Source organism: Carcharhinus amblyrhynchos, chromosome 10 (assembly GCF_965287045.1).
Source record: "Carcharhinus amblyrhynchos chromosome 10, sCarAmb.v2.hapA, whole genome shotgun sequence".
Taxonomy (NCBI): Eukaryota; Metazoa; Chordata; class Chondrichthyes; order Carcharhiniformes; family Carcharhinidae; genus Carcharhinus; species Carcharhinus amblyrhynchos.
The window spans coordinates 78,782,906-78,796,047 of record NC_137333.1 but is presented as its reverse complement, the minus strand read 5'-3'; the positions used below and the strand labels follow the sequence as shown (position 1 = coordinate 78,796,047).

The 13,142-nt window shown below is 40.5% G+C and overlaps 1 protein-coding gene across 6 annotated transcripts in view; it reads right to left on the bottom strand.

Moving 5' to 3' along the window:
* Window positions 1-13,142, bottom strand: part of fryb (furry homolog b (Drosophila)) — a 360,066-nt gene that overhangs the window by 248,038 nt on the left and 98,886 nt on the right. For all 6 annotated transcript variants that reach the window (XR_013888056.1, XM_080197438.1, XM_080197440.1 and 3 more), the window contains exon 3: window positions 969-1,022. Coding sequence is in view for 5 of the 6 variants with exons in the window: in XM_080197438.1 (XP_080053564.1) it covers window positions 969-1,022 (54 nt within the window). In the remaining variant the exon portion in view is untranslated. The remainder of the gene's footprint in view (window positions 1-968; window positions 1,023-13,142) is intronic.

Below are 13,142 nucleotides of genomic sequence, written 5' to 3'. Positions count from 1 at the left end.
GAAAACCAAAGCCATTGGTTTCAGAGCCTGACACACACTCTATAATCTTGCGACCAATTCTATCCTCTTTCATTGTCACTGCCTAAGGCTGAATCAGACTGTTCACAACTGTGGCACCCAAACTGATCCTAATTTGAAATTCATACTCCATATCCTCTCTATCACAAAGGTTGTCCCTTTTACCTTCCTAAAATTTCCCACCTCCATTCCACTCATATCCTATTTCCTGTTGAAGCCCTAGTGCTGAAATCCATAGTTTTCTTCAAATACCCCAATTATCTCTTATCACTTCCCACCATCCATAAAGGTCAGCTCATCCAAACTCAACTGCACATATCACGTTCAATACCTAGTCCTATTCACCAAACACACCTGTGTTTGATGATCTACATTAGGAACTATTCCCTCACTGCTTTGAATGTAAAACGATCATCCTTTTGTTTCAATCCCTTCATGCTCTTGACTGTTCCTATCTTTGTAAGCTCTTTCAGCCCAACAACTCTCCAAAATTACCTGTTCCTCTAACTTTGCCTCTTCCTCATATCCCAATTGCTTCAACCTAAACTATTTTCAGCCATTTATGCTCTATGCTCAGTAATTCAATGTCTCCCTGCCTCTCTAACTTCATCTCCATCTCCTAGCTCTCTGATTAAGCTTTTAACCACCTTTCTCAACAACATTTGGTTCGCCATCCACCTAGATAATTACACTTCGGTGAACAACCTTAATTCATCACTACATGCACAATATAAATGCAGATTCTTATTAATCCCACGTGTCATAACTGTTAATTAAATGCTGAGTGTAGATACATTACTACAATGATAATCAGTTAAATTGTTATGCAAAACCTGTACTGTTTTTGCAGCTTTCTGATGAGTTGTCACCTATTGATTATTTTGTAAATAAAAGCTTTTCATATTAAAACAAATGGACTAAGCATTTATTAATTATTCTGTTTTGCTTACCTGATCAAACTGTGGGTCTTCGCCCCTTTGCAAGGATTTTGTCAATGGCTTTTCCTGTAACAGAAAATGTCACAAAGGTCATCAGAAATTCACTAAATAACTTATTACCAAGATAACATTATCAGTAACATTCTTCCTGTGCACGTCTGCATATTTGCAATAAAAGGCAACATTCATACCTATTCAGGAGATCTGTCACCAATGTGTTTATAGGACAGGTTTAGTGTCCTGACATTACAAAGATCACAGAGTTTCACAGCACAGTTAAATCATCAGGTATTCAGTAACTGGCTATTTGTGAGAGCAATCCAAAATAAAGTGCCAACCTGTGTAAACCTGCTTCCTCCTCTGTTTCATATACTTCTTTCTCAGTTTTTTTGGAACAGGTTTGAGTGACTGAGAGTTCATCTTCTGTTATAACATTCCATAGGCAGTATTGGTTGCACCCCCAACTTTGACTTGTGCTGTCCTTTGTACGTAGATGGATTGAAGAAATAGTGGTAGCAGCACTGATCAACACAAAAGTTGCACTGAAGACCCACCAATGACTTTATTTAAGGGTATTTTTAAAAAATGTATTTGCTCATGCATGTGTACATCACTGGCTAGCCCAAGATTCATTGTCCATCCCGAACTGCCCTTGAGAGGTGGTGCTGAGCTGCTTTCCTGGACCATTATAATCCATCTGGTGCAGGTATACCAATAGCGCTTTTAGAAAGGTCATTCTGGGACTCTGACCCAGCGACAGTAGAAGAATGTTGATGTAGTTCCAAGTCATGGTGGTGTGTGGCTTGTAGGGGAACTTGCAGGTAGTGGTGTTCTCACGCATCCACAGTCCTTATCCTTCTAGGTGATAGAAATTGCAGGTTTGGAAGGTGCTGTCAAAGAAACCTTGGTGAGTTTCTTACATGCCACAACACAGTCATGGCTGCAAGATGACAAAGGCTGGTCCTGAATATTCAAGGGTATTTGACATTTCAGAAGGACAGAAAGCTAGGAAAAGGTAAAGGGGTATCTTTGTTAATTAAGACTAATATTACTGCAATTGAGTTTACTTTAGATCTAAAAATCAAGATGTAGAATCAATTTAGGTGAACAAATAATATACATAGGAAGTCATTTTTGAGAGTAATTTATAGGCTCCCTAACAATAACTACACTGTATGATGGAGTATACAGGAAATAATGGAGGCTTGTGAGAAAGGTCCAGCGATAATTATAGGTGATTTTAATTTTCTTGTGGATTGGGCGAAACAGATTGGCAAAGGCAGACTGGAAGATGAAGTCATAGACATTTTTTGGGACAATTTTTTGAGAGTTGTGCCTGTTTGAGTCAACCATAGAACAGGCTATTCTAGATGTGGCAATGTGAGATGAGACAGGATTAACTAATGACCTCGTAGTAAGTGATCCTAACATGACTGACTTTCACATTCAATTCGAATGCGGGAAAGTAGGTCCAAAACGAGTATTTGAACTTAAATAAGGGTAATTATGAGGGTATAAAGACAGAGCTTGCTAAAGTGAATTCAGAAATTAGACAAAGATTACACGAATTACCAATCAAATGGTTAGCAAGCAGGAACAGCAAATTATTAGGAAAGCTTTGACAAAGGGTCATCTGGACTCGAAACGTCAGCTCTTTTCTCTCCTTACTGATGCTGCCAGACCTGCTGAGATTTTCCAGCATTTTTCTTTTGGTTTCAGATTACAGCATGCGCAGTAATTTGCTTTTATTAGGAAGACAAATGGAATACTAACATTTACTGCAAGGAGAATGGAATATAAAAATACTGATATTTTGCTGTAGTTGTGGAAGATATTGGAGTTCATGTGGTGTATCTTTAATTATTCTGAGTGTGCGTCTACCAGGATCAAAATAGGGAGCCCATGAAAGGCTTGGCGAAGTCGACATAAATTTGCATCCATGACCTGCCAGTCCACTCCCGTGGGTGTAAAGAGGCTGGGGGAGTGGGGCACGTTTTTGTTTCTCATGGCATAGAATGCACTGTCTTACTAAATCTGTGATGTCCAAGTCAAGGCCAGGCCTCTAGATTTAGCTCCTGGCCTGCATTTTCACTTTCAATAATCTAGGGTGACCATTACATAGCTCCATTAGTACTGGACACCGTTCTGACTGAGAGACAACTCTTCAGGACCCCCAGTGAATTATACCATTCTCAACACTGATCTCATCTTCTTAGCTAAATAAGGTTCGCCGCTTCTGAAGGTTTTTGTTGGAAGTCACCATTTAGGATCATGTGCTTTATTTTGGATAGGGTTGGATATTTTTGCATCCTGGCTCTAATTTGCTTTGAGGACATCAGTAACTCTCTAAAAAATTTAAAGTCATCACAACTTCCTCCAATACTGGCAGAAGAGCCAGACTTGTGGGCAGTGGGAAGCAGTTCAATGTCTTGTCTATTCGGGTTCCAGGGTTCTGCGCCAAAAGATATTCATAAACTGTGAGTAATGGAGACTAATGTGGTATCCAAGTGGAGGCAATAGGGGAGATTACCTTATCCTCCTTAAAAAATCCCTGGTAAATGTTTATGGTTAGTCACTATTAAGAAGCATTTGCCGTAATTGTTCTGAAGGAACTTTTTTTTTTAACAACAAAAATGACCACTAATCCCTCTTTCTCAATTTGAGAGAATCTCCAGTCAGCATCTAAGGAAGTCCTGCACGCATATGCTCTAGGTTTCGCCGTTCCATCTTCCCAGTGATGCAAAAGTATCACCCAATGCCACAAGGGAAAGCATCACATGTCAGGAAGAGTTCCTTCTTAAGATCCAAATGGAAACAAAATGAATGACAGCAATTGTTGTTTAACCTTATTGAAGACCTCCGTCTGTATGCCTCCAAAGACCATTTTTTGTACTTCCATAGTGTGGAGACCATGTTAGGATTGAACTTCCAGTAATATATAATTAATCCTAGAAAGGATCTTAACTCAGTTGTATTTTTTGGAGTTGATGTCCCCTTAATGGCTTTAACTTTGTCTTCATCAGATATAACGTTTCACATCCACCTGATAACCCATATATGTTACTTTATTTGCCTGGAAGCCACATTTTTCCCTCTGTGGGTGCACCCCATCTCTGAAAAATCCCCTCAGGATCTCTTCCAGGTTCATCAAGTGCTTTTATTTTGAAATTCCTGTGACTAGGACATTGTCCAAGTATACACCATTTTGGGTAACACTTGGTAGTATGTTCTCCCCCATCTGTTGGAATACTGCGCATGCTAAGACCCCCAAAGGGCAAGTGGATATACAAAGAACAAAGAACAACCCAGCACGGGAAACAGGCCCTTCGGCCCAACGAGCCCGCGCCGCCGCATCGCCCTACACCTATTCTACCCTGCATGTCTACGAATGGGACCCTACTCAGTCAGATTCAGGGAAGAAATAGTGTCAATATATTCAAACTACAAAGGGTTGTGAATGAAGCCCAGTTCATCACACAAACCAGCTTCCCATCCACTGACTATGTTTACATGTCCTGTTGCCATGGAAAAACTGCCAACATAATCAAGGACCCCATGCAGCATCGACATGCTCTCTTCCACCTTTTTCCGTCGGGAAAAAGATATAGAAGTTTGAGGTCACGTACAATTGGCTCAAAAACAGCTTCTTCCTTACTTTTGAATGGACCCACCTTATATTAAGTTGATCTTACCCTACACCCCAGCTATGCCTGTAACACTACATTCTGCAGCCTCTCCTTTCCTTCTTTATGAACGGTATGTTTTATCCGTATAGCACACGAGAAACAATACTTTTCAATGAAGCCCAATACATCTGACAATAATAAATCCATTCAAATCAAATCATATACGCCCTTGAGCGTATTGATTATTAACATAGTTCTGGGATGTCTCATCCAGTTTACGTTGAAGATAAGCATGGCTCATATCCAGCTTAGTGAACACCTAACCACCTGCTAACTTGGCATACAGGTCTTTGATTTGTGCACAAACTATCTCTACAACTTAGAGACCCGATTGACTTTTATATGCCAGAATTCTACTGTCCCACCCATCATGGAATGGGAATGGGCGAAGACCAAATGTCCATTGACCTCAGCCAAGAATTTTCAGTTTTGCTCGAGTGATGCTGTAAAATCCTGCCCATAATCTCTACAAATGTGGACCGACTTGTCTGGCATAAGGACAGAGACAATGGGCATGGCTCACACTGTGAATTGCATGGGCCTTATTATATCTAGATCTTGCAGGCACCTGAGTTCAGTCTCCACTTCCCATTTTTCTAACACAGAGTAAAGAATAGGTTTTGCTCTAAAATACTAGGCACAGCGTCTGGATCAAAATAGATTCTGGCTTGGGCTCCTCTTATTTTCCCAACTCCTTCCTGAAAAACTTCAGGTTGTTGCTGGTGACTTCATACAGTCCTCCCACATCAAACCAGAAGATTGCCAACCAAGTTAGCATGATCTCACTGGAGCCAATCTCTCCCCATTAGACTTGGTCCTCGCCTCCCACACAATGGGGAATGGGAGTCAGACCAATTGCTGTCTGTAGGTCACTGGTGCAATTGTGGTGCCCCTGATTCTTAATGGTTCCCTGTGCAGGTAGCTAGTCTGGCCTTTGTGTTTTATAAGTTTAGGAGTTGAATCCCGATTTGGAGATGGTCGTATGTCTATTCCCTGATAACAGAAATTGCAGTTCACGTGTCCACCTCCATTTTCAATGGATGTCCGTTAATTAACAGCTCCACCATTATTTGGGTGATCTTGCTCTTCATCATCCGATTTAGTTGAATTGTTCCTTGTTCTGGCAGTGCATGTACCTGCGCATTATGGGCCAGTGCAGACCTTAGCCTCATCATGAAACAACACGTTTTGTCTTTTTCAGTATCCGTGCTTTGGCTGAGCCTACAACAGTCTGTCATCTGATATCTGCAACTTTTCAGAATTTGTCCCCCACCATATTTGGGGATATTATTGCATTTCCTTGATTGCCTGGTAATGTGCGCTGGGGCCTGATTTGTGATGAAAACCCTGACATCTTACTTATACAGGCTAACCAGAGAATATTACTTTCGGATGCTCCTTGTAGCTCAAGCCCCTTTCTCTGCAGTTTCTAGTGATAGATTATTTCAATAGTTTTTTCAAATCCAGATCCGGTTCTGCCAATAAGTTTATTCAGATTATGAAGCTGTTCATTCCACATACCAATCTGTCTCACAACATTTCACTCAGGGGTGACCTGAATTCACAATGTTCCGCCAATTTTCATAATCTAGCTGAAAATCTGGTAAAGGTTCCCTGCGAGTTCTCCCTGTTGTAACAAAGTGATATCTTTGGTGTATGACAAAGGGCTTTGGATCATTATTGTTTTAAACCAGGTCTTTAAGCTTATTAAAAGTTTTTGAGTCAGTGGTATCTGGGTAGGTCAGGTTTTTTTAGCATGCTGTTAGCAAGATCACTTTCTGTTCTTCATCTCCTTTAATATTATTTGCCCAAAGTAAGTACTGCATGCACAATACATATTGGGCCCAATCTTCTCCGCTTACATCACTGGGTTCAAATTTATTGAGGAGGTGCATTTTGCTTCGTACTGGCGAGCAGCTGCTTGCCTTCGGCGATGATTATCAGGAGGAGAAAAATGTCATCAGTGTAATAATGTCACCAAGGCCAAGCTTCTGCTATCATACTGCTTTACTTATACAAAAAAAAGGCCAAGTCTGACACTTACAGCATCTCAAGTCCTGAGCTCCAGATCTACAATACACTGCTCCAGCTTGAGAGTGCAGGTTTTAGCTCCTGCTCCTTGTCAGGCATTGGGCAAGCTCCCGCTCACTCAATAGGGAACTCATATTCTATGACACCTATAGGGAGATCTATTGAGGATGTGCCATATCCTTTGTGGCCACTATAACATTCCCCTTCTTTGATCAGCAACGTTTACACTCAACAGAAATACTTTGAGAAGCACTGCTGCTTAAAATAAGACCCCTGCTGACTCAAAATGGGCAAATTCACTGTACTGTCAGACAACTGTGCTGGGCATCCCTTTTTGAGATTATAATAATGCTTGGAAGTTAAAATATAGCCCATTGGTCTTGTTTTTTTTGTTACAATGAGAGGATTTCTAACTTGCCTCACCATCTACCCAGAGTCAAATTGGCCCCAGTGCGCGGAATTTTACTGGGCCCATGGTGACAGACCAGGAGGGTGGATGAAGGATGAATGCTGGAGAATGCATTGTAGCTGAACTCTGTTGTGTTTTCACCAGTGGGCAAATTTCCCAGGGGCAGTTGGGCAGCAGAATTGGGCATATGGAGGACGACGGTGGGCAGGCAATTGAGCCAGAAAAGCAAGCAGCTAAGAGTGAATTTGAAATGGATTTTAAATTCTCCATGGGGTGCACAGGTTTCACAGAGCATCAAGGTTCTCCTGCTTAAAGGAGGTGACAGCTCAATGAGAGATGAAAGTTGGCTGGAACTAGCAGCTATTCAGTACAGCTGCGTTATTAACAAGGCAGGTTGAAATTCAGTTAAACAAAAACATTGAACACTGGACAGATTGCAGAGTATGAGCTCAAATTGAAGAACAGTTATTGGAAGAACGTATCCCAGCTCCACTGAAGTGCAGGCAGCTCTAGGGGTTTGAAAGGCATTAAAGTATGAAGACTCCAAATTTCAATGGATGCTCAGCATTTTGTTGCGGACTCCTCCAGTGAGGAGTACAGTGAGAAAGACACAGAGACAGGTTTAGCTACATGAAGCAGGCTGCAAGGGCCAAAAGAGCAGAGGGCTGAATTTTTACTGTGAGTCTTGAATCCTGAAAAAGTAATGGGACTGACCTTGTGCTAGTGTAATCTTGGTGACAGCGCATAATCAATGCATATAAAAATCAAGAGAATGGGCTGTCAATTTATTATTACCCAGAAGACCGAAGGGCAACATGAGGGTGCAATGGGACACAGTCAATGAGAGTACATAGGGCAATATTGTGGGCTAATATTCATAGAAAGCACTGGCCAGTTGAAAAGGTTTACTGACAGGGGGTTAGTTTCATGGAGATGTCAGAGTTCGAGTGTCACAGAAGGCTACGCCTGTTTAGGCAGGTAATAGAACAATACAGATTGCTAGAGGAGTTGAGGCTGTTGTTGCTACCAATTGCTTGGAGGACCAAAGATCACAATGATGCTTAATTTCAGACTCAGTTCAGGGAATGTCGTCAATACATTGTACTTTCCAGTCAGTGGCTCATTGTTGCATCATGAATGTGATGAGAGTCAAGTCGCAGGGGTCAGGGGCAAACATCAGGTATTGTTTTAATCAGACCAATAAGGCCTTTCTTTTTCCTGTCCACCACCTGCTCTTGGCTGGCTCCTATGCCTGATAAACATTCATTTGATGTAGTTGGAAGATTTCTGAGGAGGTCCTGCCACCTGCCCATGTGACTCGCATTTTACGCCAGTGTCAGGACTTCTTCTCAACTGGTAAAATCCAGTCCCATATCTCTAATGTGGCAGAATTTTTACTGTGAGACTTGAATCCTGAAAAAGTAATGGGACTGACCTTGTGCTAGTGTAACTTTGGTGATGGCGAATAGTCAATGGATATAAAAATCAAGAGAATGGGCTGTCAATTTATTATTACCCATTTTAAGCCTGCACAAAGTTACTCCCAATAACTCTACAATACTTTACAATAACATCCTTTAATGTTCTAATGTACACAAAACAGGACCTTTTTCGACAATACACACAACTACCAGTGATCACATCCTTTTGACGTTAAATCCAATTGTTTCCAAAACAATGTACAATAACACAGCTGCCTTCGTTTTGTAACTGTAATTTTAAATTTACCAGGGCAAAGGGCTTGAATTAAAATCAGTACAATGACAGGAGTTCCCTTGTAACTATTTTATAGTGAAATGGCAAACTGATATATAAAGACCAAATAATGAACCAAGGAAGCCTTCCTGCAAAATGTTCCCTCCTCACTGAATATTCATAACTCACCGACTACAACAGTTCAGCAGTTATTTAAAAATTTGAAGCAGTTGAGGAAACCTGTTGGAAGCACAAGGGTTAATTACAGCCCTCAGTGGAGGGCTCTGTAATGGTGGCACCCTGATCAGACCCTGCCCCACCAAACTAATGTCAGGAACCATGCCCATAGATCCTCCATGCACAAAATGCCAGAAAATCTTGAGAGAAAACTCAGTTGTGCAACTGGAGGTTTTGATCTGCAATATTATGTAAAATGGTTCAATTTGCCACATTTGTTGCAGTATTCATCAAATTCCAAACATGCAGTTCTGTTCTGTGAACAACGGTCGCTGCAGTTGACATGAACTATGATCTGTGAACAGTGAACAGAACTGTGAACTGAAATTCCACTCACCTGACAAAGGAGCAGTGAGCGCTCCGAAAGCTAGTGGCTTTTGCTATCAAATAAACCTGTTGGACTTTAACCTGTGAGACTTCTTACTGTGTTTACCCCAGTCCAACACCGGTATCTCCACATCGCTGCAGTTGGTGCAGGGCATTCCGTGCACCGCGAAAACTTAGGATTCCTCCCTTAATTCCTTGCTTTTTTTTCTGACTGCTCGATCAGCATACAGATGCTGATGGCTGGTTGCAATGGTTAGATTTTGCACACGAAGAAGCTGCTTGTGAACAAGATCACAATGGACCCCACACACACAATATAATCCCTGATGAGTTCATCGGTAAGGGTGTCAAATGCACATATTTTTGGCAGGATTTTTAGAGTCGCAGTGTAGGGCTAAATCAGTTCATCTAATTTTTGGCTTGAGTATTAAAACCGTTTAACAATATCCAGGACCCTCTTTCTCTTCCTCCATTTGGAAAACAAAATCAAATTTCTTGATGGCCTCGGGGCTTGCTAAGTTTAGCCTGTACTTTCTTGGATTTTTCTGATAGACAGAAACACAGTAGATGCTCTTTTTAGATACTCTTTTTCAAATTTTGTCCTGTTGTCAGCAACGTTTTCATCAAACATGAGTGGGATGATACAGCGAAGTCTTTGTGTCATTTTGCTAACTCCTGACACCATGTGGAACACCACTGACTAGTGACCAAGGACTTAGAATAATAAGTTTACTGTAAAGTCTGAGCAGCTCTTATGTAATATGTGTCTTCCCACTCTTTGGGGAGAATGCCATGCTATCGGCTTGTGACCCCTTATGTACCCATGTCATTGCACCATCCATGTGAACCCTGTTCTACACCTATGATGGATAGATTTGAAACCACAAAGAAATGTAAACAATTTTTCATTTTTGGTTAATGAGTTAGATACCTCAAATAAAGCCTATATGAAAGTGTAAACCTCTGATGAAAGACAATGCTGAAGATATTGATGCTAACCTTGTTGGGAAAATAGAATACTTGCATGCTTATATTAAGGGAATAATACTCAAAGAAAACCTTCAAGCAAACAGGTCCTATAACAAGCCATCATCCAAGATCAGATTCAGTTGGCATTCCTTATGTAGAAACAAAACTACAGCTATTTTGGAATCTAATGGCAACAAATGGTTCAAGGGAAAGGTAATTTTCATGACTGAAAAACATCCAGAATGATGTACAGACAAAAATATTGCAAGGCAGGAAAGCTATCTGCCCTAAGCATTATGTACATTGAAAGTAATAAACCTGGCAGCTTATCATTTAAGGATGTCATCAATTACTTTGCTCTCCAAAACTCATGAAAGAAAGTCTTTTGAATTGTTCATTTCATGCAGTGTATAAGCAGATACACTGCAGGTTATATCAGTGCTTCCATTTAGTAAGTTAATTTATGTAATAGCTTTTCTGCTGGTGTTGATAAGAAGTTTTCAGATAATATTAAGAAATCATGAACGTATTTTAATTTGAAAGTAGCATATAATGCAAACAGCTATTTTCAGATTATATTTCTTTCTTTGTGCCTTCGCCTTTCTATATATATATATATAGATAAAAGCTTTCATATTTATATTTTCAATGCCCTGAGAGAGTAGTAAAGTTTTGTTTTTAATGTAAGAGGCATCTTAAACTTGACATATCTTAGAGCCTCAGCATGTCAAAATCTGGCCCGGCGGTATTGCTTTGAAGACTCTGATAGTGGAGAGGAGGAATGAGGTGCTCTTCCCCTTCAGAAGGTGTAAAGTCCTACAAGCAACAAATCTGCTACTAGTTGGAAGACATCACAGAGGCAGGAGCTTAGCTTTCAAGACATAGTTGAAATAACAAATGAAATTCAATGACTTCAGCAGAGGTGCCACAGTAACAATTCTGCCAAGGGAATCTGTACAAAAGACAGACAGAAAAGCCCTTTGAAGATTCAGTAACAGATGCTATCCTTCAGAAATATTGAAAGTGCCTGCACACATGATCCCATGGTTCACTGGTAAATCCCTGCATAGCCTCCAGGTTGTCAGCAGGAGGATCATAAAGTGGCAAGAGGAGATCTTCTCTGACAAAGGAAGCTTGCTTGGAGACGACAGTGGTGGTCAGCAGCCATGGGTTCATGTGTAGACCTGGCTGTAGTGTTGGAAGAGCATGAACTTCTTTGCTCTGCAAGGGGAGTGAGGATGCCATTTAGTATTGTGGAGCATGTCTATGGGAGGCTATGCATATCGTGGGCATGGGTGATATAACGTGGAATTTACAAACAAGAATGTTGGGGACCAGGGTGTTTTGGCTGGGAGGGTCATGTAGGAGGGAAACAGGGCTGAAACGTGCAGTGCAGGAGGCCTAGAGATGTTAACAACCACCAGAATACCATTCAGCGTAATATCCTAACTATGTTAGGTACGTGGGTTTTAACAGAAAGAAAGGAACGTGGATTCAAAGTAAATACAACAGATTGATTCGAGAAGTTTCTGCCTACACACAGAGAAACTTGAGATTAAAACAGCAACCCCTCAAACACCCTTGTGACATAAGCATCAAATCATGTGATCAGCTCTTAAAGCAACCTGCAACCTTTTTAAATATACAATATACTTCCCCCTTTACTTCTGTGGTCACGACAACAAATCACCACAATGTTAAACATAGGATCAATAATACTCCAGAAACAGAACCATGTCTCATTACAGTCAATAAGAAAGTGGATTAGGAGGACATCTATTCCTTTTTGGTTGTATTACGATATTCTGGAATTTGACTCTCGAAGTATGATTTGGAATTTCTGTAGCTACTTCTTCTCTTGGAACTAATTCTGTATCATTCTCACCTGATTAGTAACTAAGGCAACTCAGATTCAAATAGATCTTCTGTAGTAGTATTCAAAACACTAGGGACTAAAGAAACTTCTGGAGATGATTCTGAGAAATTATTTCGAAATTACAATTGATCAGCATGGTGTCACCAAAGTAATTCAACTTCAGTTTGAACGATGTAAGAAATTAGACCTGTTTTTGCTAAAACCACGGCTAGTATCAATTTCTCACTCGTGGCATAATTATGCGCTAACATTGAACCTCCTTGTTGAAATTAGTGTTGTTTTACCCTCATTTCTTGTCTTGCAACTTGAGATTGTTGTTGATGCTCTAAAATCCCTGAAGTATCTGGAGGTACTAACAAATCAAATGCTGTTCTCAACTTTCTTTTTAAGAGTAATAATGCAGGTGAACTTTGGGTAATTGCAGGAGTAGTGTTTCTATAAGATGACGAAAAGCTATTCACATGACATGATAATGAACCTTTCTCTTTTGAAGCTTTTAAAGAATGTTTCAAGGATTGTATGAATCTTTCAGCTAATCCATTGGTTGACAGATGATAAGGTGTGGATTTTACATTCTGAATAACATTCACTTTTCAGATAATCCTCAAACTCTTGTGAAGTAAACCATTATTACTAACACTGTGTTCTGGTCTATCAAATCCTGCGGACAATTTGTCAAGTTTTTCAATGGTTTGTTCAGGTGTAGCAGATCTCATGATAACAACTTCTGGCCACTTTGAGCGTGCATCAGTTATGACTAAGAATATATACCCTCAAATGGAGCAGCAAACCTACATGCAATTGTTTCCATGGCTTTTGAGGCCATTCCTAAGGGTATAAAAGAGACACTACGGTGAAGCCTTCCATTGTTTGCAGGAGCAGACGAATGAAGGAGCAGAGAGACAGATAAGAAATTACCTGTTAAAAACCTGTTTAAATAAGTTCAAAGCACTTTC